Raw genomic sequence first — 23,645 nt, forward strand, 5'->3', positions numbered from 1 at the left:
GCCCATCCCCCGCCCCCCACAGCCAGCCCCTCACCCCTGCCCTAGGGCCAGGAGGCAGCCAGACCCCCCCCCCCCAGACAGGAAAGGCCACGAGTCCCATTCCCCGTCCCCCTGAGCGTGGAAGCCCCAGCAGGGTGTGGGAAGGGTCTGGCTGGGGCGGGGACATGAAAGGCCGGCAGGTGTTGGGGTGTGGTTGTCGTCACAGCACAACAGCAGGTGTGTGTGTGGGCGGGCAGGTAAATACAGGGCTGGTGTAGGCAACACCTGGTAGGTGTCTGAGTGTGTCACTGCCGGATCCGGGAAGGTGGTCACCCCTGGGGCTGGGAGGCAGGACTCCTGGGTTCTCTCCCGGGCTCTGGGAAGGGAGTCGGGTCTAGTGGTTAGAGCTGGGGCAGAGCTGGCAGCCAGGACTCCTGGGTTCCCACCATAATGAGAGAAATCACAGAGTCTACGAGGATTTCGTGTGTAAAGATAAAACCTTTTTATTAAATAGCTTTCCCCCCCCCCCCTTCAATCCTGTACAGAATTGGTCTGAGGCTCACGCTGGCGTTGGGATCCCCTGTATTGGGGCCCATTAAGCAGCGTGTGTAAAGGTACCCTAGTCTCAGCCCAGCACGCCGCACCTTGGGGGAGCATGGGAGGGCTGGAAATGGGGGGCTAGCGCCCCCCAACCTCCTGGGCTGATACTGCAGGGAGCCTAGCTCATGGCAATACACAAGTATTTACACAAACAGAGACCCGGCTGATCCTCAAGCGGGGCCAGCATCAAAACCTCTCGCAGAGAAGGGAGAAAACGGGGAGGGGGACGACTGGGAGCCAGGACTCCCGGGTTCTATCCCTGGCGCTGAACACCTGTAAAACCAGGTCAACTCTGATCTCAGCTGGCAACAGGGCCAGTTGCCTGAGGCTGAAGTGGCCCCATGGGGGTGGTCCCCATCCCGGCAGGGAGGGGTGGGGTAACTCCAAGTCCTTCAGCAGCTGCTGTTGCCAGTGGAGCCCCTAGGCGGCGCTGGGGTCTGCGGGGCCTCCTCCGGTTGGTACAGGGGATCCGGCTGCAGCCAAGGGTGCAGGAGAAGCTGTTCCAGGCTGGGTCGCTCTGCGGGCTCTGGGGAAAGGCACCATCGGATCACGTCCTGGCAGCCTGGGGGCGGGAAGAATGGGCAAGGGGGTTAGAGAGAACCCAGGAGTCCGAGCTTCCACCCCACCCCTGGACCCCACTCCCCTCCCAACAATGCTCCCCTCCCGCCCAGCTGATCATTTGGGACATCAGGAGAAATAAAAAAAGGGGGTGAGTGAAAGAATGAAAGGAGATGCCGCCACGAGGGGTGCAGTACCGCACGGCGCCAGCAGGTGGGGCAGTGCTCAGCATGGGGGTGCAGTACCGCACGGCGCCAGCAGGTGGGGCAGTGCTCAGCATGGGGGGCGCAGTACCGCACGGCGCCAGCAGGTGGGGCAGTGCTCAGCATGGGGGGCGCAGCGCCCCAGGGGTTCAGAGCTGGGTGAATGGGGGGGGCGCAGCGCCCAAGGGGGTGCAGAGCTGGGTGCATGGGGGGGCGCAGGGGGTGCAGAGCTGGGTGCATGGGGGGGGCGCAGCGCCCAAGGGGGTGCAGAGCTGGGTGCTTGGGGGGCGCAGGGGGCGCAGAGCTGGGTGCATGGCAGGCGCAGTGCCCCAGGGGCCAGCGGGGGTGCTCACCGTCGGACAGGGGCTCCGGGTAGCGGAGCTGCGTGGCCAGGATCTCGTCGTCCCGCTGGAAGGGGACGTCGCCGCAGGCCATGTCGTACAGCAGGATGCCCAGGGACCAGACGGCGGCCGGCAGCGCGTGGTACTGCTGGAAGCCCACCCACTCCGGTGGGCTGTAGACACGGGTGCCTGCGGGCGGGGGGGAGGAAGGGGGCAGGAGTGAGCCAGGCTGCCTCCCAGAGCAAGGAGGAGAACCCAGGCGTCCTGGCTCCCGGCTCCCTCCCTCACCCTCTGCCCACTAGCTCCCACCCACCCCCCCTCCCCAAACTGGGGAGAGAACCCAGGTGTCCGGGCTCCCAGGCCCCCCCTGCACTAACCACTAGCCCCCACTCCTTTCTCAGAGCTGGGGAGAGAACCCAGGCGCCCGGGCCCCTCACCGTCGAAGTCGGTGTAGACGGAGCCGTGCAGCAGTGCCCCGGAGCCGAAGTCGATGAGCGTCAGGCGGCCGGTGCGCAGCTCCACCAGGATGTTCTCGTCCTTGACGTCCCGGTGCGCCACCCCCCGAGCGTGGCAGTGCCCCACGGCCTCCACCACCTGGCGGAAGAAGTGCCGGCACTGGCCCTCGGCCAGCGGGCCCCGCTCCGTCACGTAGTCGAAGAGATCCTGGCAGGGCTCGGGCCGCTCCAGGACCAGGAGGAAGCCCTCGGGCGTCTCGTACCAGTCCAGGAGGCGGATCACGCCCCGATGCCCGGCCCCGGAGCAGACCCGCTTCATCAGCATCACCTCCTGGGGCACGCGGGTGCCGTCAGGCTGTGGGGAGAGGGTGGGGGGAGACCGAGATTGGGGGTTATGCTGCAGAGCCAGGGAGAGAACCCAGGCGTCTCAGTATAATCCATACCTCCCCTGGCTGTCAGGGCCAGCGCTGGGGGGGCGCTGTGGGGCAGGGGCTGGGCAGGGGCTGGGCAGGGGGCGCTCTCCCCTGGCTGTCAGGGCCAGGCGCTGGGGGGCACCGTGGGGCAGGGGCTGGGCAGGGGGCTCAGCAGAGGCAGTTATTACCATGGTAAACCACCTTCAATCCATAGACCTGCCTCCTTTTTTTTTGATCCAATCGGAAAGGAGGAGGCTGGGTTAATTTGCATAAACCCTTGACCCCACGATCTCAACAGCTTTTGAGGACCCTAGGGAGGATGGGGCGCGACTGGCCCCTCATTAATTAACCATCCCAGGCCTGCCATGGGGCGCCCTGGCGGGTGTCATGAGCAGGCACTTTCCAAATGGGAAGCAATTAACTGGAGCGATCACCCTGAGCTAACGAGAGGTGCCCACAAACTAAATACTCCCCCCGCCTCTGCCCTGCTACCCCAGAGACCTACCAGCCTCGCCCACCGGGCCACTCTGTGCCTCGCGATGTGTTTGATGGCGACCTGCAGAGAGACGGAGACGGAGATCAGCTGCTGGGCCCGGGCCCCCGTGCCCCATCCCCACCTCCCGGAGCCGGCCGCTGCCCTCACCTGCAGCCCGTCAGCGAGCCGGTGCCCGGCGTAGACGGTCCCGAAGCCGCCTTTCCCCAGCAGCTGGCCCAGCTGGTAGCCGGCTTCGAAGGAGTTTTTGTCCTTTTTGTCTTTCCCTAGGACGGGGGGGGAGAGAGTGTCACCGCTGTGGAGAAGAGAACCCAGGCGTCCCGGCTCTACCCACTAGACCCCACTGCCCTCCCCTCCCAGAGCCGGGCAGAGAACCCAGCCCCCCCGCTCTAACTACTAGACCCCACTGCCCTCCCCTCCCAGATCCGGGCAGAGAACCCAGCCCCCGGCTCTACCCACTAGACCCCACTGCCCTCCCCTCCCAGATCCGGGCACAGAACCCAGGCGACCCGGCTCTAACCACTAGACCCCACTGCCCTCCCCTCCCAGAGCCGGGCACAGAACCCAGGCGACCCGGCTCCGAGCCCCGAGGACTTCCCCCTGGGGAACTGCAGTGGGAGGGGGGCAGGGGTCTGGGGGGGCTGGAGGGGGGGACCCCGGGCTCATCAGGGGACACAGAGAAATGGGGCGAGGATAAGGGGGGGCCAGGGAACCCCCCAGCGAAGGGAGGAGGGGCAGGGCCGGGGGGCAGAGACCGGCGGGGGGGGGTTCTCACCTGGGGGGCAGCGGCGCCCCTCGATGGCTTTGGGCAACATCCTCCCGCGCCGAGCCAGGACCCGACTCCCGCCCCGCCGCCCGGCTCGCCCGCTACCATCCAGCCGCCAGCCAACCAGCGGCGGCCTCGTTTGCATAGCCCCGCCCCCGCGGAGCCCCGCGAAGGGGCCGGCGTATGCAAATGAGCCACCGAGGGAGTGGGGGGGGCGCTGAGGGGCTTTTCCTGGAATCCGCGGGGGGCGGGAGGGGGGGCGTTTGCTGCGAACCGGCCTCGCTTCCGAAACCGCTGGGCCAAGCAAAGAACCCAGGCGTCCGGGAACCCAGCCCCGCAGAGCAGGGGGAGAACCCAGGCGTCCTGCCCCGTCCCCTCCCAGAGCCGGGGAGAGAACCCAGGTGTCCGGGCTCCCAGCCCCCCCCCCCCGCCGCTCTAACCACTAGACCCGACTCCTGCCCGAGCGGGGTGAGAGCCCAGGCGTCCGGGCTCCGTGTGGGTCCTGCCGGCCGTCGAAAGGAGCCGTCCGTGTCCGGCCCGCAGGGAGCCACCCCCTCCGCGCCCGTTTTGGGGGTCCCGAGCCGGGCCCCTGCCCCGCGCCCCCGTTGGAAGGCAGCGAGCGCCCCGCAGCACGTGGCAGCGCTGGAGCCCGCGGAACTCCCTGCCACTGGGTAGCCCGGGCCGCTCCGTCCCGCCCCTCACCCTCGACCCACAGCTCCCAGCCGCAGCCCCGGCTAGCCCAGCCCCGGCACCCCATTCCATGGGGGTGGCTAATTCCTGCCTCTCTCTACGTGGGGGGCTGGGAGCCAGGACTCCGGGGAGGGCAGGAGAGACAGGCCGCTGGAGGCTCCCCCAGGGCCCGGCTGCCCTAGGGCGACATGCAGCTCCGCGCTGGAGACCCCCCGGCTGAGCTCTCCCCTCCCCCCCATGTCCTGGGCTGTCCCCGGGGCTGGGGGCAGGAACGGTACCAACCCCCCACCCTGAGTACTTCACAGCGTTTGCGTAGGTCCTACCAAAACCATCGCACCCCCAAGGGTCAGCGCTTGTCATGGTACCAGGACAGTGGGAGACGGGGGGTGGTGACGGGTCCGTCATGGGGGGAGCTCACAGCCCCCTTCAGCACCTTTGACTAGCACTGAGGGCAGCTTCCCCCCACCCCCCAAGCCAGGAGAGAACCCAGGAGTCCTGGCTCCCAGCCCCCCACCCCCATTCTAACCTCACTGGACCCCACGCCCCACCCCCCAAGCTAGGTGAGAACCCAGGAGTCCTGGCTCCCAGCCCCCCCACCCCCATTCTAACCTCACTGGACCCCACGCCCCACCCCCCAAGCTAGATGAGAACCCAGGAGTCCTGGCTCCCAGCCCCCCCACCCCCATTCTAACCTCACTGGACCCCACGCCCCACCCCCCAAGCTAGATGAGAACCCAGGAGTCCTGGCTCCCAGCCCCCCCACCCCCATTCTAACCTCACTGGACCCCACGCCCCACCCCCCAAGCTAGATGAGAACCCAGGAGTCCTGGCTCCCAGCCCCCCCACCCCCATTCTAACCTCACTGGACCCCACGCCCCAAGCTAGATGAGAACCCAGGAGTCCTGGCTCCCAGCCCCCCCACCCCCATTCTAACCTCACTGGACCCCACGCCCCACCCCCCAAGCTAGATGAGAACCCAGGAGTCCTGGCTCCCAGCCCCCCCACTCCCATTCTAACCACTGGACCCCACGCCCCACGCCAGGAGAGAACCCAGGAGTCCTGGCTCCCAGCCCCCATGAAGAAAATCAACTGCAAAATGGAAAACAATCAATTCAATTTCTTTAAATTGGAAGCTCTTGGGGGGGGGGGGGGGTCCGTCGCTTGCTGCGTCTGTGCTCTGCGTTGGGGGGGGGGGGTCCGGTCCATGCAGCACCTGGCCCGACAGGGGCCCCGGGTCTCAGCTCTCAGGTGGGGGGGGCACAGCACCCGCCCCACTCTGCGTCTCAGGGCACAACGGCCTCTCGCTAACATGTGACCGGCTTCCCGCTGAATTGCTCCCTGGGGGGCCTTGTTTTAGCCCCCCCCCTTGTCCCCACAGAGCCCAGGGGCGGGTGCCGGCCTGGGCCAGGAAAGGGGTGAAGCAGCAAGAACCAGCCGGGGCGACCCGGACGCGGGCCAGGCGCCAGGGGACGTACACCCCCCCGCAGAGCCGCGTGGGGCTGGGGCGCACGGGCCGGGGGGCTGCCCCTGGGCAAGGCTGGGCCCCAGTGGCTTTCCCTAGGGGGAGGCATTCGCCAGCCATGGGGGCTCGGAGAATCCAGGGACAAATCCGCCTCCTGCGCCCAGCTGGGAACGGCCCTGTGGGCCCTCTGCCCCACCCCGCCCCATGGGGCTGGGCCAGGAGGGGCTGAGTGGGAGCTAGCCCCAAGGCACCTCGGGGGGCAACGCGGGAGGGGCGCTGGCCCCGGGAGATCAGGGCCCCCCCAGCAATACCAACCAGGGCCTGGTTGCCCCCGTAGCTTGCCCAGGGTGGGGATGGGAGATCGGGGTGCTCCTAGGGGAAGGGGCCAGCGGGTGGGTGCGTGGGGGGAAGAGGGGCACCTATGGGGTGCTTGGGGCAGGACTCTAGGGGAAAAAGGGGGTGTCCACAGCTATGGGGGGTGCCGGGATCACAGCTGGGGGGGCTGCCGCTGTGACCCCCCAACGCCGGCGGGAGGGAGCAGGGCAGGAAGACCCACCAGCCCCTCCTCCACAGACCTGCCCCCCCACAACCAGCTCCCTTGTCAGCATCTCCGGCCGCCAGCCGGCCTCTGCCCCCCCACTCTCCAGGCCCAATGTGTGTGTGTGGGGGGGGACGCCCCCATTTCCGAGCAGCCGGGGGCCCCGCAGCAGAGGACGGTGGGTATTCTCCGCGGCTCGCTCCAGCGCTGCCCCCCGGCCCGGCTGATGGGGGGGGAAGCGCCCCATGGCGACGAAAGGGACGACACCACACGAGGCCGGGCTGGGATTTTCCCCCACGTTCTTTTTTTTCCTTTTCCTTCCTTCCAAACACGCCCTAAGGAGCCGTCCTGGGCCTCGGGGCAGCGTGGAGGGCGCGGGGGGCGCGGCGGGGCTGCCTGGGGGGCGGGGCCGGGGCCGGGGGGGTCGGACAGTCTCAATTGATTATCAACTCTTGTCGCTGGCGCTGTCTCTGTGCAGGGAGCCCTTCTTCATGGTCTCCAGGTATTCCTGCTGCGAGACCGCCAGCACCGAGGCCAGGATCTCGTCCTCTTCCCACTCCTTCAGACCTGCGGGGGGGGGGGGCAGGGTTACGGGGGGCAGATCCTTCCGCCCGCGCCCCCAATCCTCCCTGCTCCGCCTGGGGGGGGCAGATCCCTCCCTGACACCCCCAGCGCCTCCTACCCCAAGCAGAATTAAAAGGGGCAAAATCCATCCCTGCTCCCCCGATTTCCCTCCCAGCTCAGACCCGCGGGGGGTGGGGGTCCAGGCAGATGCCACCGTAAGCACCCCATGTCTGCTCTCTACTCAGCCCCCACCTGAGCTCTCCCCCTCCCGTGTAGTGTCCCCCACTATCACAGACCCACTGGCCCCCCCCAACACCGCACCACCCCTCCCCCCAGACTCCCCCCACCTGGACAACCCATCGCTCTGGGAGACGGGGACACCCCCAGCTCCTCCAGGAAATTGGGGTCCCCTGTCCGTACCCCCACAGCCCCAGCGGCCTCATTCCATCATCTCTCATTCATCTTTGGCTCTGGGAGGGGAGTGGTGCCTAGTGGTTAGGCTGGGGGTGACACTCACCAAAGGCAGTAGGCGACATCTGTTGCATGATGGCACGGCACTCCAGGGCGGGGTACAAGGACACTAAGGGTGGGGTCGCTCGGCCGCCCCCTGCCGATAACTGACTGCTTGTGCCTGAGGGTGCAGAGACAGGAGGGGGGAAGCTAAACGGGCTGAATGCACGTTCATTGGCGCCGAGATGCAGCCAGCTCTGGGGCAGAGCAGCTGGGGGAACAGCTGCACATAACGCTGCCCGGGGATGGCTGGCCTGGCGCTGAGACGCAGCCAGCTCCGGGGAACAGCCGCACAGCGACGCAGCAGGACACTCAAAGAAAGCACAGGAGACTCCCAGATCCAACCGCGCCCACAGGGACCCCCAGACTCCACAGCCAGAACCACGCCCGTAGATCAGCCAGTCTGATCTCCCGTGGAACAGCCCCGGCCCCCCCGCCAGGGGAGAGCGCCTCCTGCCCGGCCCCGGCCCCACTGACCTGGCGCGCAGGGCGAGGGGGGTTTGGTGAGGGCCAGGCCGGCGCCGGTGCCCGGGGAGGGCGGTTTGACGGCGTTGACGTCCCCGTGCAGGTCGGGGTGCTCGGGGGACGAGGCTGACGTCCGCTGGCGCGGCGAGCGGCTGCTCCAATCCTCCAGGCCGCTGGACGCCGCCGCCGTGGCTGAGCTGCACGTGGCGCTGGCTTTGCGGGGCTGAGGGCAGGGAGAGGAGGGGTTAACAACGGAGCCCCCGGCCCCAGCCCCGGCCCCGGCGGGCAGCGCAGGCGGGCGCGGGGCCCTCACCTGTCTGGCTTGTTTCTCCTGGTCCCGCAGCCACTGCAGGTAGGACTCGCGGGCCACCTGCTCCTCGATGGCCTCGTTCGTGGCCTCCCAGTCGGTCGCTCGCTTCTTGTCCTCCAGCATCTGCTGCTCGATCCACGACTCCTCCGACGTCTTGATGGCGCTTTTCATCAGCGACTGCTCCGCGTACTGCCGGCGAGCAGGGCGGGGTCAGGGGAGCCCTGCCAATGATGCGCCAGGCCCCGCCCCCAGCCCCACCCGAGACACCCCCGTCCTGCCCCCAACACAGTGACACGCCCAGCCCCACCCCAGCTCAGTGACACCCCCTGCCCCACCCACAGCCCGACATGCCCCGCCCCCATCCTGCCCCCGAGTGTCCCAGCGCCTCGTCCCCCCAGGTCAGCGAGACCCGCCACAGGCCATTGGCGGCGAGGCAGCCCCGCCCGCAGCCCCGCCTCACCCCCGGCTTGAAGGCGGGCAGCCCCAGCCCCACGCCGATGGTGGCCTTGTTGGGGTTCACCACGGAGTTGTAGTGGATGTTGCGGTGGTAGCTGACCCGGATCGGCTCGTCTTCGTTCTGCTGGATGCCGTGGAAGGTGTTGATGGGCTCTGCGGGGAGCGGGGCAGCCGCGTTAGCGGGCGCAGAACCCCGCCGGCCTGGCTCCCAGCCCCCTGCTCTGTCCGCTAGCCCGGGACACGGAGGCGCCTCCCCTGCTCTTGGCGGGCAGTTTCCCTGTCTGGCCATGCCGGCCCTTTCGCCGCGAAGCAAGCCCGTGACTGGGAAGCCTCGCGACTGTGGGGACGTACCCGGCCCGGGGGCGTCTCAGGACCCAGGCGACTGGCTGGCAAGGCTGGCTTACAGCCTTGGAGTAACAGCGAGTCCCCCGGGAAGAAGCAGGCTGGGGGCGTTGGAGCAGGAGGATATTGCCCCCCCACCCCAGTGACAAAATGCAAGGCTGGCTGTCCAGCCCAGCTCCCTCCCCAGGGACACCCACACCCCGGCGACACCACTTGTACGTCCCCACAGCCGCTGGCTGCCCAGGCCAGCCGACAGGCGCGCGGGGCCGGCTCCGGGACCCCGCAAGGTGGCAAACAGCCCCACAAGCCCACGGCGGCCGGCCCGGGCCAGCCACGGGTTCCCTTCGCTGCGCACAGAGACTCACCCGGCCTCGGAACAGGGACTAAACTGTCTCAGGAGCGGGGGAGCCGAGGCGCAGGGGAACTGGCGGGTGGGGGGTGTTCTCATGAACAACTGGATCCTGACTCTTGCCAAGTCAAGGACTGAATATTTGGGGCGGGGGGGGGGGGCACCTGATGAGCTAGGAAAGGTAAAACAACGGATGAGCCTCCGCCATGTCCCTCGTCTCAAGCGGAGTCTCTGCTCCATTTCTTCAAGAGCCCTGCTCTGCTGTGATCACAAGAGCCGTGGCGCAAGGGGTAAACTGAGGCGCACTGCTCCTTTGGAGCTGGGATTTCAGTGGGCGGCTGGCGCCGGGGGCTGCATGTCACGGGGAGGGGGGGTGCTTAGAAAGGAGTTGGGGGCACTCCTCTGATGACCCTGCAGAAGGGCGGAGCGCCTGCCCCGTACCTGTGCCGTACTGGTACACCTCCACCGGCCGGTTGTACATCTCCGCCATGGCCTGCATCTCGATGTGGTTGCCGTGGCAATTGTTTTTCCGCTTCCGGTTGATGTAGGTGGTGAAATCTTCCGTCACGTAGTTGGAGAAGTAATCGGCGTTCTTCATCTGCAGGGGAGCGGCCCGGGGCACAGAGACTGTTACACGGGGTGGGCTCTGGCTGGCTCAGGGTGCAAGGAATGGGGCATGGGGCCTCTCCCCTCTAGGGGGCGCCGGCTCCCATCTGGCCCCAGGGTGGGGAGTGCCTGGCTTGGGGGGCAGGAAATGGGGCAGGAGCCTCTCTCCTCCGGGGCTGAATGCCCCTGGGAAATCTAACCCATTGCCCAGGGCAGCAGCACATGCTGGGAGCCGTCAGTTACCACAGAGGAAAATGCTACAGTGGCCAAAGTGGGGGTCCCCCGAGCTCCGTCCCTCCGCCCCGGCTCACCAGGTAATCCATACAGTGCTTCCGGACCACTTCGTGCATGTCCTGGTCTCCGTACACCTGGTCCGCTGAAAGAGAGAAGAGAGGGGTCTCGGGAGACAGAAGGGGCTACGTGGAGACGCTGGACCTATCCCTCAGGAACCTAGCTAGTTCTCTTTTTGAACCCCGTTACAGGCTTGGCCTTCACACCATCCCCTGCAGGGAGTTCCACAGGTTGGCTGTGTGTCGTATGCAGAAATCTGTCCTTCTCTTTGTGTTAAACCCGCTGCCTGGGATTTCGTTGGGTGACCCCTGGTTCGTGTGTTCTGTGAAGGGGTAAATCACACTTCCTGACTCCGTCTGCACACCAGCCATGACTTTACAGCCTCCGTCATATCCCCCGAGCCGTCTCCTTCCAAGCTGAACAGCCCCCGTCTCTTTAATCGCTCCTCAGACACCAGCTGCTCCCTCCCGTGAATAATGTTTGTTGCCCTTCGCGGCACCTTCTCCAGTTCTAACAGAGCCTTTTTCCAGAAAAAACATCTGTTGTTTGCACATGCAGCAGCCCTAGCGTTGACGGCCCATGGCGCTCGGATTCACGTAGTCTTCGGGCTAGCAAGACGCTCGAAGACAGCTCTTACCATGCGCCAAGGCTCCTCAGACCCAGCGCCAGGTATCGCCCGGGACGTGTTCGTCTGGATGTTGCTGACCAATCGTGTTACTTGGTTCTGCTGCTACGAGCCGTGGAGACCTTGATGCTGACTCACCAGCGGCAGAGGCAAAGCAGCCGGGAACTTTTGCAAGACGGAGACGGGAAGAACCAATTGTCAGCTGAAGCGACCAGCCGCATTCATGGGACGTGCTTTCTCCAGGACCCCGAAGAGCGGGCTGCCCTCGGACGGGCGCGAAGGGTCTAGAAAGAGGCAGAGCGCCGCAGGTCTCGGGAGGCTGTCCAGGTTGACTGTACCCCTTGGGATCTCTGGGCACGGCGGGGAAGGAGGGCGGAACGCCGCTCCGGCTGGCGGAGTCCGCTGCGAAGCAGGGTCGATCAAGCTTTGTGATGGCTGGCGTCCGAGGAAGCAATCTGCGGCTCGGATTCAGAGCATGGCTGGCGCGTGACTTTGCCCCACCTGTGGCCGGGACCGTCACCCGCGCATCAGACCCAGCAGCCATCGAAGCCGTACGCCAGGCTCGGCGCCACGGATTGAGACTTGCCCGCAGCACTCCAGGTGTGGGCGCGCCATGGGTCTCCGTAGCGGCGCCATGCGATGTTCTGTCCGGGTGTCCCTCCCTTGGGGTTCCTAACGAGCCGTGAGCCTGTTCACGGCTGCTGCGCGTCGAGGGGATGTTTGCAGAGACTCCGGGTCTGGTTTTCGAGTGGGAGCCGCGCAGCTAGACCCAGCACTGTGTGGGGCTGGATCCTGGTTCCCAGCGTGCGGTGCTTTGCGTTTATCAAGGCTGGATTTCAGCTGCCCAGTCACCCACTCTAGTGCGACGCCGGCGCGGCTCTTCACAGCCAGCTTTGGACTCAACTCCCTGGAGGAATTTTGTATCGGTTGCACATTTGGCCCCTCCCTGCTCACCACTTTTCCCAGCTCATTTCTGACTGCGCAAGGCCCCGGCCCTAGGACAGGCCCCTGGGGACCTGCCATTTACCGCTCTCCATTCTGAAACCTGACCACTGATTCCCCCCTTCACCTCTCCTTTAACCCGCTACTGCTCCAGGAGAGGCCCTTCCCCCGACCCCATCACCTCTGATTCCATGTCCAGGGAAGGTGCCCGCTGGAGTGAGGGGAAATAAAAAGACAGCCTGCCCCCCCCCCCACCACCCGCGCTCTAACCATTAGACATTGCTCCCCTCCCAGCAATCTTGCGCTAGAGCAGCACAGCTGGGAGCCAGGATGCCTGGGTTCTACCCTGGCTCTGGGAGGGGAGTGGGGTCTAGTGGTTAGAGCAGGGAGCTAGCACTCCTGGGTTGTGTCCCTGCTCTGGGAGGGGACGGGGGGGTCTAGTGGGGAGAGGGCTGGGGCCCAGGACTCCTGGATTCCACGTGTGACCTTGATCTGGCTGGCGCACAGGTACCCCATGAACAACAAACGAGCACGGCATCACCCTCCCCCGCCTCCCCGCCGCAATGTAAACAGGGATGTGGGCTTTTTGGGGGAAGGAAGACGGGGGAGGCTCGGCCGGCAGGTCCCGTCAGTCACATGGGGACCCACTGGCTTTCCCAGAAGCCTGCGCTGCGGTCGGCCCAGCCGCTATTTATACCCACGCTCGGCACAAACGCGTGCTGCAGGTTGCGACGCAGCAGAAGAAAACAGGAAGCAAAAGACCGCAGTTGTTTCCCCTCCATCACACACTACTGGACCCCCCTGTTAGCAGGAGGCGGGGCCAAAACAAAAGGCAACTGAGGCCAACAGCAGCCAGACGGGAGGTGAAGAGAGAATAGAACCCAGGCGTCCTGGCTCCCCCCACTAGACCCTGCTGCCGTCCAGAGCCACGGAAGAGCAGGGGGCTGGGAGCAGGACTCCCGGGGTCTGTTTCTCACTGATGAGGTTCCCTTGAGCGAGGCCACGCACAAGGGAGATTGCCAGGTGCACGCAGAGCGCCTTTCTGCCCGCTGTGCATTGGCCATCAGAGTTCAGTGTCCCCCCCCGAGATGCTGCTTTTGAAACGCCAAGGGGCACGCGAGGAAAATCTTCTTGGGGGGCTCGCATCCCGGCCCCCAGCTCTGCCGTCCGCCAGGCACATTTTCCTGTGGCTGAATCACTTTGTTTTCCCTGCCCTCCCCGCTGAGGGACCCACACACGAGAGAAGGGGAAATGTGACTCACAAAACAAGGTGCTGACGAGGTCACAAACCACCCGCCTTTCCTAGCCCCTCCAACGCTTGTCACCCCTCCCAGAGCCCCTCACAGCTCAGCCCCTCCGCTACCCGCCCACGCCGCCAGCCTGCGCTGCCCTCCCATCACGAGGCCCCTGGTGCTTGTCCCTCCTGCCTCGGGGGAGCGGCCTGGAAACGCAGTCAGGGAATGGGGAGCTGATCTCCCCAGAGGAGACCGGACGCACCTGGCTTGTTTGGGGGGGAAGGGGGATTTCAGGTTTCGAAGGAAGCAGGATAAAATCGGCTTGTTAATTCATTGTACAACAGGGCACCTACAAGTGCCAGCTGAGATCGGGGCTCCCGTTACGCCAGGTGCTGCATGGACACTCCCCCACGCCTCTGATGGAGATCAGGCCCCACTGACCAAGATCGGGGGGGGGGCACTACATGGACCCCCTGCCCAAACCAAGACAAGGGCTCCTGTTATGCCAGGCAGAGCCCAGGCCACACCAAGAGTGGATGCCAGGCAGACACACAGCGAGACATGGGCCCAGCCCTGAAGAGTTTCCAGGCTACACAGACAAACGCCGGGACGGGAAACAGAAGGCCGGGTGCTGGTTTGCCCAGCCGGTCTGGGAACAGAACCCAGGCGTCCGAGGCCCAGGGGTCTCCCCAAGTCACCAGACCATCAAAAAATGGTCTCCCCCATGGATTTCAATCCTCAGAGCCTGATGAATAGGTGTGTTGAGGAACGAATCCCTCCGCTAATACGCTGATGGCTGCCCGGCTACCGAAGCAATGATCATGGAGTAGGTTTATTTTAACCACCTCTCCGCCGTCCTCTCTGCCCTAGAGAGCAGCATCTATTAGGGATGCCATCAAGACAAATGAACCGTTCTCTGGGGATCAACCCACGCGGTCCTGACAGTCAGCGAGTGCAAAAGAGACAAACACAGACTGGGCCAGCGCCTGGCAACGCAGGGCTAGCAGTAGACGGGGAGGAGACACCCAACAGGATCGCAGAGCCTAAAGGCACTCAGATGCAGCCACTTCTGGGGTGGGGCAGCTGGGGAACAGCTCTAGCTCACTCCCGAAGAGTCATCGGCTCCAGCAGGAGTGAGACGTAGTGAGAGCCAGGACTCCTGGGTGCTATCCCCGGTTCTGGGAGAGCAGTGGGAGCTAGTAGTTAGAGCAAGGCGGCTGGGAGCCAGGACTCCTGGGGTCTGGCTCTGAAAGGGGCTGGGATCTAGTGGTTAGAGCAGGGGGGTGGCTGCTCAGGACTGCTGAGTCCTTTTCCTGCTTCTACCAGTAGGCTGCTCCTCCCTGAGCGTTGTCATGGGGGGAACCCAGCTGCCTCCTGGGGGGGCCAAGGGGCCCAGGATATGTAAATCACCGGCTATTCTTAGCAGCAAATTCCCCATCACGGCTGGGTGATGGTGGAAGAGGAAAAGTCGGTAACCGCAAAGGCAGGCCAGCTGCCAGCAGCGGGGGGTGCGTGCTTCCGCCCCCGGCTTGGAGGGGACGACCCCTGCTCTCTAAGCAGACATACCCCACGGTGCAGCTGTTCCCGGCTCTCCCCCCCCCCCCGGGAGCCATCCCCAGGAAGCAATTAGGGATCCCTTGGATTAGAAGACAAAAACTGGGGGGGGGGGTCCTATCCCCAGCCCTGGCAGGGGAGGGGGTCTAGTGGGTTAGAGCGGGGAGGGAGGGAGGCCTAGGAGCCAGGACTCCTGGGTTCTCTCCCGGGTCTGGGAGGGGTGTGGAGTCTTGTGGGTTAGAGCAGGCGGCCGGGCGCCTGGGCTCTCCCCCTGCTGCAGTTAAATCCGTTCCCGAGTGGTGCTGGGGCATAGCGCTAAGAGATTCCCGGGGAGGGGTGGGGGGGCAGTCAGGGACGGGCTGGTGTGAGGCAGGAGTGAAGGGCTTCCCAGGGACAGCTGAATGCCATGGGGAGAAAACCAGGCCGTTCCTGGACCCGAGGGCCGGCAGCTCGGGGTGTTACGGAGAGCCGCAGGCACCTGCCGCTCCCCTCCTCGACCTGGGAGTTTCAGTTTCTATCAAAACAGGCAGGTTGAAATTCCCCCACCCTTCACACCAGGCAGCTTTCAGTCCTGCTGCTTGCTCACGAGACCCCTCCCCCAGCCAAGGGCAGAACCCAGGAGTCCTGGCTCCCAGCCCCCTGCTCTAAGCCAGGGTAGGCGGTGTGGGGCTGGTGCTGGTGCTCAGGACAGGGAACGTTCCACACAGGGGGGCGGAAACCCCATCAAAGGAGGAAGAAAACGGAGGCGCCGTGACGGGGCAAGGGCCGCCTTCCTGGAGCGAGAGCCAACCGCAGAGGGTCGGCAGCCCTTGGGGGTGGGGAGCGGGGTCTAGTGATTGGAGCAGGGGGGCTGGGAGCCCGGACTCCTGGGTTCTATCTGTGCCTACCTCAACCCCACCCCCCCACAGGAATCCCACTGGGCTGGCTCATTCTTCCCCTCCCTTGCCCCCCGCCCCGCCCCGCAGCTCCCCCCAGTTGCAGCGTCATGGCCCAGGCTGCGCAGTGCAGGGTTCTGCTGAGTCAGGGGCGAGAACGGAGGGTGGGGCGCGGGCACCGGAGAAGGACGGCTGTTTATCTCGGCGGAAGAAAGGGGGAGGGTGGGCTTGACAGGAGACGCTGCAGCGGGGAGGGCAAAGCCAGGGCCGTGCTGCCCCCTGCTGGGCAGATGGGATAACAGACTTTATGCCCGAGATGCAGACACCCCTGGGGTGGGAGAACCAGGGAACAGCCACACACAACGCCGCACAGGGATGGCTCGCCTAGGCCCGAGATGCCACCCCCTCTGTGGCAGGCAGGCTGTGCACCACCCCCAGCCCTATAGGGGTGGGGCACCTGATCTCATTCAGGGAGCACCCCAAATCTTGGTGAGTGGTCCCTGCAGTACTCAGCCCATCGGGAGCCCCAATCTGGCAGGGCTGCTGGAGGGAATCCCTCGCCCACTGGGAAGGAAGGGGGCAGGGTCACTGATTTCCCCAGGTACACACACCAGGGGTCAAATGAGCCTGGGTCCCCCGGCTGATTCTAGGGCCTGAAGGGGGGGAGGGGGGCCCTGGCTTCTAGTCCGACCTCTGCTTGTCACCTTGCCTCGTGCCTCAGTTTCCCCAGCGCCCCTTGTCAGTATCCATGGGAATCTCTTTGGGGCAGGGTCTGTCTCACGCCAGGCTTCTGTGCAGCACCTGGCATGATGGGGTCCCCGAGCCTGGCCGCGGTCTGTGCAAGCCAGGAGAAGGGGGCCCACCTCTGCTTTGGGGGCTCCATTCACACTTGGGGGGTGTATCTGGCCAGCACCCAGCTCAGCACCCCATCATTTAATCAGGGCTAAGGGGAGCTGCGGGTGGGACCCGGATATTGATGGGGGGGGCAGGGGATTCCTGGCACAATGAGGGCACTGATCTCAGTCAGGGCCCCCGATCGCCAAAGAGGAGGGGAGTCTGGGCAGCGCCCAGCACAATGGGGGGCTGCCAACTGGGGTTGGGGGAAGTGTGGGTGGCACTGGGACAACTGGGGCCCCCCATTCTCAGCTGGAGGGGAGGCTGGGCCCCAGTCCTGGTCGGTGTGCGCAGCTCGAGAGGTTTCCCTGACCTCGACCGACCGTCTTACACATGGGTCTCCCCTGAACCCCCCCAACCAACCCAGAGCCAAGGCCCTGGGGGACACGAACCCCCAATTCAGCAGAGATCACCCTCAAAGGGCTGGCAGGCAGCAAGGCCCCAAGCCAGGCAGCAGAGAACCCCCCCGTGTCCCCCAAATCCAACACACCAACACCCAGCCCCTCCACCTGACCCTTCAACGCTCCGTCTGTCCAGCCCCCCACACTGACTCCATTCCCCTCACGCCTCCAGCCCTGACCCCCCAATCATCTCTCATGGCCCCCCCAACTGCCCTGCCCCCCAACATCCCTGCCCCCCAACTGCGCACCCCATATCTCCACCCGACTCCGACCCGCTCCCCCAAACGCCCGGTCCTTAAATCTGAGCCCTGCAAACCCACGGACACCCCAAAGAGAAGGGCAACCCCACCTTCACTCCCCACTTACCCCAGTAGGGCTGGGAAGGAGATCAGGCCCCACTTACCCCAGTAGGGCTGGGAAGGAGATCAGGCCGTTCCCTGTCCCCCCGACTTACCCACAGCCCGGAACAGGCAAGCCCCATCCTCCTTCATCTGCTTGATGATGAAACCTTTCTTCTCGCGGAGGGACTTCTCAAACCGGTGCTCCTGCTGGGGGCAATGCGTCAGCAAGTTACCACGGCGCCCGGCCCTGATTTCGGGGGACAGTGCCCCCCGCCCAGCCCCTGACCCACAGCGCCTGGCCCTGACTGCCAGGGGAGAGCGCTCCCCGCCCCCGCCCCATGGCACCCGGCCCTGACTGCCAGGGGAGAGCGCCCCCCACCCAGCCCCCTTGCCTAGCACTTCATAAGGCCCCTGCTCAGCATCCAGGCCCCCGGTAGCCAGCCCAAGGGAAACTGAGAGGACACACAGATAGAGTGTTACAGAGTGCCGGGAGCCAGGACTCCTGGCTTCTCTCCCCGGCTCTGGCAGGGAAGTGGAGTCTAATGGCTAGAGTGGGGGACTGGGACCCAGGACCTGCCTGTCTCCGAGCTGATGCCCCCCTGGCTGGGGCAGGATGGACTGGGTCACAGATCAGATTGCCCTAGAGATCTGGGCCCTAGAGTGGGACAGTGGGTCGGCCAGCCGCACACAAATCCCCACCAAGCTGCCCAGGACCAGCCCCCATCTCAGCTCCCCATGTTAAGTACTATTGGACCTGAGGCATGGACAGCACCAGGCCCGGCCCCTCTGATCCCAGCCTGGGGGATCCCCACAGCCCCTCCCCCCATGCGGCACCGCTCCAACCCCAGACGGGGGAACCCCTAGTCCCCACCGGGAATCTGCTTCAGTCCCAGCGCGGAGGGGGAGCGTGGAGAGGAACGCCTGGCGGGTCTCAGGGCAGCCTGGTCCCCGCCTTTCCCAGAGTCCTGTTGACTGTCTCCAGGTGACATCCCACAAACCCCTCCAGCCCAACTCAACAGGCACATGCAGCTAGGCAACTGGCCAACACTCGACAGACAGCCGTCCTGCGTCGGGCACAAGCCAGGCCGGGGCCGTCACGGCCCAGGGCCTGCAACGCCAGGTAACAGGGGCTGGGGCGGGCTGGTGGGTTGAGCTGTAGAGACAGGTGAAGGGTTTTGTCACTCAGGGAGTCACCCGAGAAATACCCCGCGCTGCCGCCTGTGACTGGGCACTCAGCAGGTGACGGATCAGCGCCGGGACCTTCCTGTCCCACATTGTTCCTAGCCTCAAGCAATAACCCTGCCCGCCGCCGGCTGCTTGGTCGTGGGTGCGCATCTCACCCTGAAGCAATGGGCAGGCGGGCACGCAGCGGGCATCCACGCCCCCCCAGCGACCTCCACAGCCCAGAGCGCCACGCCGCTGGGGTCACGTCTGCTGGCCTGCACGCCGGGCGTGGGGAGAAGAGCCGGAGGGGGAGGGCCGACGTTAATGCCTCCCCACTATGGCCAGGGCAGAGGGGAGCAGGGCAGGGCTGGGTCCAAGGGGAGTCTCTCCTGTTTGATCTGCATTTGTACAGCGCCTAGCGCAAGGGGGTGGTGCAGGGCACTAACGTAATATATCTAACAGATAATGTACAGCACCTGATGGAAAGTGATCTTGGGCACTACTGTAACACTCCTAATAAATGTACAGCACCTGGCGCAATGGAGTCCTGGGCAGGACCAGGCTCCTAGATGCTACAACACCACACATTCCTGTCCCCCTCCTCCCCAGTTCACTTTTCACCACTACTAGGATATCATTATGAAGCTAATTAGTTTCACTTGCTCACCTGGTGAATTCTGTGTCTCTTATACACTAACACAATCTGTTCACACATGCGCCCACACACATACGCTGGGCTAAGGCATTGCGGGGCCTAAGCAGGAATATTTTGCCCCCTTCCTCCCCCCGCTCTCCCCCCCCAAAAAATATCCAAACCAGTAATCGCCTTGTTTCCACAAACTGAAAAATGTCCACACACTTGTTAAAAAGGCCCCATTAAATAAGACAAACAGCGTTAACAGGTTAATACGGCACAGCGCCGTCACAAGCCAGGAAGGGCACAATCCCAGCTGTGATAACTAGCACAAGTGTTATTTTACACCCCCCCCCCCAAGGGGAAGGATTCCCTCACAAAGCTAGTCAGTTTCACTCACTTGCCTAGTCAATTTCACAGGGCTTGTCCTCTAGCACAACCCATCAGTTCTCTCTCTGTCTGACACACACACAGCAGGACTTGCCCCTTCCAGTGACCAACACACACACACCCCATCTAGGGCCAGGGAGGAAAAATCTCCTGCCATCACCGAGTCCTGGTGCCGAAGGCCCAGGCACTGAAGCACTATCAGGCTCTGGCCCGGCTGGAACAAGAGATGCTGGAACAAGAGATGCGGAAGCAGCAGGGGCTGCGCTGCTCCAAGCTGCACGGTGGCCGGGGAGGGGGTGGGGGGGCAGTGCCTGCCCCCCAGGATAAAAGGGGGAACGTCTCCAGCTGTAATTCCCGAACCTGAACGCCAGAGGGTGGGTCGGCAGCGCAGTAGGCTCAATCGCTTTCCCTCTGGGTTCGGAGATCAAATGCGGGGTATGGACAGTCTCAGCTTTCGCTTGGAGGGAACAAAAATCAAGTCTCTGGCTGGCCTGGTTGCAAAGGATCCTCCACGAGTCCCAAACCCGACACCTACCAGAGCCTGAGCGCTCGCAGAGGTGTGAACTGCCCCGGGGTGACCGATGCCGCCTCAGTGTGCAGAGAGCCTGAGCCGATCGCTCACGGGCGAGCGAACGGCCCCACGCGCGAGCGACGCGGTCAGGCTGCAGCTCACTCACAGAGGGGGAGCCTGCACCTCTAACCGGGCAGCAACATCACAGCCCAGCTCAGCGTTAACGATCTAATCCCTTCCCAGGGGCTAGATTCTCCCCGCAAGCAAGGAGCACATTGAGAGACTGAACAAATCCACACACTCATCGCCTCCGGGGGGGGGAGGGCAGCAGCGACCCCCCCCATTTATCTCTGCACACGCTATCTTGCACCCCCCTGGGAAGCTATGCGGAGAGGAAGGACGGCCCAGTTTCTCAGGAGGCGAGAGGAGCTGGGTTCACATTCCCAGCTCTGCTCCAGACACCCCATGTGACCTTAGGTGAGGCTACCCCGTGCCTCAGTTTCCCCAGCTACACAATGACAGCAGTGCATAGATCCCAGGGCCAGAAGAGACCCTGTGATCATCTAACCTGACCTCCTGAAGACTCAGGCCAAAGACCAGCCCTGAATGAACCCGTTTGAAGCAGAGAAGGTCTCAGGAAAACACCCCATCTTGACCGAAACATGCCCAGCGACACCTCTCACTTCGCAGGGCGGGGGATACGCGAGACCCATCAGGGGCTCAAATCCCGCTCTGGGGAGGGAGGGTGCATGAGCAGATGACAGACAGGGGGGTTCGCTGGTGACCGAGAGAGAGCTCGGGGTTCTGGGAACAAGGACAGACTAAGGGGTGCAGAAGGGACAGATGGCTGGACAGGACAGAGGGGCCCAGACCGGGGGAGGGAGGGACACAAAACATGCTCCCAGTCAACCCAGTTTCTCAGATGATCTGGTGGACCTGGCCGCTACGCTCCCCCCGGCCCCCACCTAGCAGAAACCCCAGGGGATGGGTGCCTAGCCCCGTGTGCACCGGAACCTGCCTGGCACCAGCCCGGTCACGACAGCATCCTTAGACGTGCCCACAGCAACAGCACTACTGAACCCCCCTCCCTGCTCTGGGGGGGCTAAGACCACAGCCCCCAGACGCCGGGGTTCCAGCCTCCCACCCACTGCATGGTGGGGGAGTTCACGGGTCGCTCGGGTTCACAGGTCAAGTGCCCCCGAATGAGCACTTGGGGGGTTCAGGGGGAGCTGCACCCAAACAGCAGTAAGGGGGGGGCTCAGTATCAGGCTGATGGGGTGACAATACAGGAGCTCACTGTATGGGATGGGTGTAGAACTGGGAAAAAGCACCATCCTCCAAAAGACATTAACACCCCCAAAATACCCCCCCCAGGCCCAAAGCACCCCGCAGCGGAGTCTCAAGTGATCGGCCATGGATAAGTGGCATCACATCCTTAGCAGTGCGACACTGGGGGGGCCCCAGCTTTGCTACAGAACAGCTCCCCACCAACGCCCCGGCGGGGAGAGGAAATCTCCGCAAAGCTTCCCTGGGGGGACCCCAATATTCCTCCCCCTCGCCACCACGTCCACTCCCCCCACTGCCCGTCAGGAAGACCCTCAAATCACCCACGGGGCCCCCATGTCTGATTCCCTTCCCCCACCCCTTATCCCCCCATAGCTCTCAGAGGGGGGTCCCCCCTCCCATTCCCACCAGGGCAAAGGGAGAGGATCCCCCAGGAAACCTGCTCCCCCGCGGTGTTCCCCACACAGCTCCCCCTGTAACCCAGAAGGGGGGTCCCTGTGCCCCCCACAGCCCTCAGAGGAAGAGGAAACCCTCATTCCTCAGCCTAGCTCAGAGGGGGGAATCCCCCCGTCCCCTCCCCCCACAGCCCAGAGAAAAGTGGGTTCCCCACAATCCCCAATAGCCCAGGGACCCCCATACCCTGACAGCTGGCTCCCACTCCCTTCATAGCCCAGAATGCGGGGGTCAGGGTCCATCCCCCCCCGAGGAGGGTCCCATTTCCCCAATAGCACTCTGCAGGGGGACATCAGGATCCCCCTATACCCTCCCATAGTGGGGTTTCCCCGAACACCCCACAGAAGGGGGGTCCCATAGCGCAGAAGAGGGGGGCCCCGCTCCCCCCAGCACTCAGAGGGGGGTCAGAGCCCCCATAACTGGGGTCCCCCCAATATCCAACAGAAGGGGGATGCACAGTGCAGAAAAGGGGGGCCCTGCCGGCCCCAGCACTTGGGGGGTCAGGGCCTCCAAACCCTCCCATGGTGGGGGTCCCCCAAAACCCGACAGAGGGGGTCTCGCTCCCCCCAGCACTCAAGGGGGGGTCAGGACCCCCATATCCGGGGTCCCCCAATACTGGACAGAAAGGGGGGCCCCCGGAGCAGAAAAGGAGGGCCGCGCCCGGCCCCGCACCCCGGGGGGGGTCAGGGCCCCCATCCCCTCCCGTGCCGGGGTCCCCGCTCGCCCCGCACTCGGGGGGGGGGGGGTCGGTCGGGGCAGGCCCCCCGCTACCTGCTCCACCGTGGCCGGGTCCATGCTCTCCACGCGGGCCGCCGCCGTCTCGTACTCGTCCTCGCTGTTGCAGCCGCCGCCGCCGCCGGCCTCGTCGCGCTCGGGGCTGCTCCCCACGCCGGGGCCGGGCCCGGGCCCCCCCTGCCGCCGCCGCTTGCTGTGGCCGGGCCCCGAGCAGCACCCGCCGCCCCGGGCCTCGCCCGGCCCCAGCAGCGGGGCCCCGTCCAGCCCGCCCAGCGGGTCCCCGCCGCCCCCCACCCCGGGGCCGGGCGGCGGCGGCGAGCCGGCGGGGGGGGCCCCCCCGCGGGGGGGCGGCGGCGAGGCCCGGGAGCGGGCCCCTCCCCCGCGGGGATCGGGGCCGGCGGGGCCCCCGGGCCGCCCCCGCCGCCGGCCCCCCCCGCGGGTGCGGGTGCGGGTCCGGGCCGGGCCCCCCGCGGGGATCGGGGCCGCCCACCCCTCCCGGGGCCGCGGCGCGGGGGGGGCCGCCCGGGGGGTCCCGCTCCCCGTCCCCCGCCGCCGGGCAGGGCTTCTTCTTGGGCAGGATCGTCATGGCCGCGAGCGGGGCGGGGGGCGCGGGGCGGGGCGGGGCCGGATGGGGGGGCGCCGGGGGGGGGCTGCCGGGGGGGCCGGGTACCCGGATGGAGGAGGTACGGGGGAGTCCGGGGGGGGCCCGGGTACCCGGATGGGGGGGCTCAGGGGGGCCTGGTACCCGGATGAGGGGCTATGGGGGGGGGGGGCAAGGGGGCCGGGTACCCGGATGGAGGGGCTCAGACGGGGCCGGGTACCCGGATGGAGGGGCTCAGACGCGGGGCAAGGGGGTGAGGTACCCGGATGGAGGGGCTATGGGGGGGTCCCCGGGGGGGCTCCCGCTCCCCCACCAGCTCACTGCCCCGCCATGGGGAGGGGCGGGGGGGCGAATCGCCCGCGGGGGGAGGGGGGAGAACAGCTTCGGACCGCCGGACGCAGACGAATCAGCCCCTCCTCCCCCCGCCCCGTTGCGGCTTTTTGGCCCTTCCCGGCTTCCGTGGCAGCCCCTCGCGCTCGGCCCCGGCCTAGTGTCAACATCAACACAGCCGGCCCCTGACCCCGCGCGCTCACTTCCGCCGCCACGCCCCTTAGCAACGCCGGGGGCGGGGATTGGGCACGCCTGCCCAATGGGCCTGCTTTCACCGGCCCCACG

The 23,645-nt window shown here is 65.5% G+C and overlaps 2 protein-coding genes across 4 annotated transcripts; both read right to left on the reverse strand.

The window, feature by feature from the left end:
* Positions 1–463: 463 nt before the first annotated feature.
* PIM2 (Pim-2 proto-oncogene, serine/threonine kinase) lies at positions 464–3,876 on the reverse strand. 2 transcript variants are annotated; one of them, XM_067552380.1, is made up of 6 exons: positions 3,818–3,876; positions 3,193–3,308; positions 3,055–3,105; positions 2,119–2,491; positions 1,694–1,870; positions 464–1,141 (listed from the first exon to the last, which is right to left on the reverse strand). In XM_067552380.1, the coding sequence occupies exons 1-6, from the start codon at positions 3,855–3,857 to the stop codon at positions 972–974; spliced, it is 927 nt and encodes a 308-aa protein (XP_067408481.1). In that variant the 5' UTR covers positions 3,858–3,876; the 3' UTR covers positions 464–971. The 2 variants fall into 2 exon arrangements, with proteins under 2 accessions (XP_067408481.1, XP_067408480.1); XM_067552379.1 differs by having other exon boundaries at positions 3,055–3,308.
* Positions 3,877–5,873: 1,997 nt separating this feature from the next.
* OTUD5 (OTU deubiquitinase 5) lies at positions 5,874–23,008 on the reverse strand. 2 transcript variants are annotated; one of them, XM_067552368.1, is made up of 8 exons: positions 22,466–23,008; positions 17,372–17,465; positions 10,412–10,476; positions 9,936–10,092; positions 8,808–8,956; positions 8,050–8,536; positions 7,580–7,693; positions 5,874–7,065 (listed from the first exon to the last, which is right to left on the reverse strand). In XM_067552368.1, the coding sequence occupies exons 1-8, from the start codon at positions 22,487–22,489 to the stop codon at positions 6,944–6,946; spliced, it is 1,212 nt and encodes a 403-aa protein (XP_067408469.1). In that variant the 5' UTR covers positions 22,490–23,008; the 3' UTR covers positions 5,874–6,943. The 2 variants fall into 2 exon arrangements, with proteins under 2 accessions (XP_067408469.1, XP_067408468.1); XM_067552367.1 differs by having other exon boundaries at positions 17,372–17,462; positions 22,466–22,627.
* Between the last annotated feature and the right edge of the window lie 637 nt (positions 23,009–23,645).

Source organism: Emydura macquarii, unplaced genomic scaffold (genome assembly GCF_026122565.2).
Source record: "Emydura macquarii macquarii isolate MOO-44397 ecotype Brisbane River unplaced genomic scaffold, CSIRO-AGI_Emac_v2 contig_1386, whole genome shotgun sequence".
In the NCBI taxonomy this organism is placed as follows: domain Eukaryota; kingdom Metazoa; phylum Chordata; order Testudines; family Chelidae; genus Emydura; species Emydura macquarii.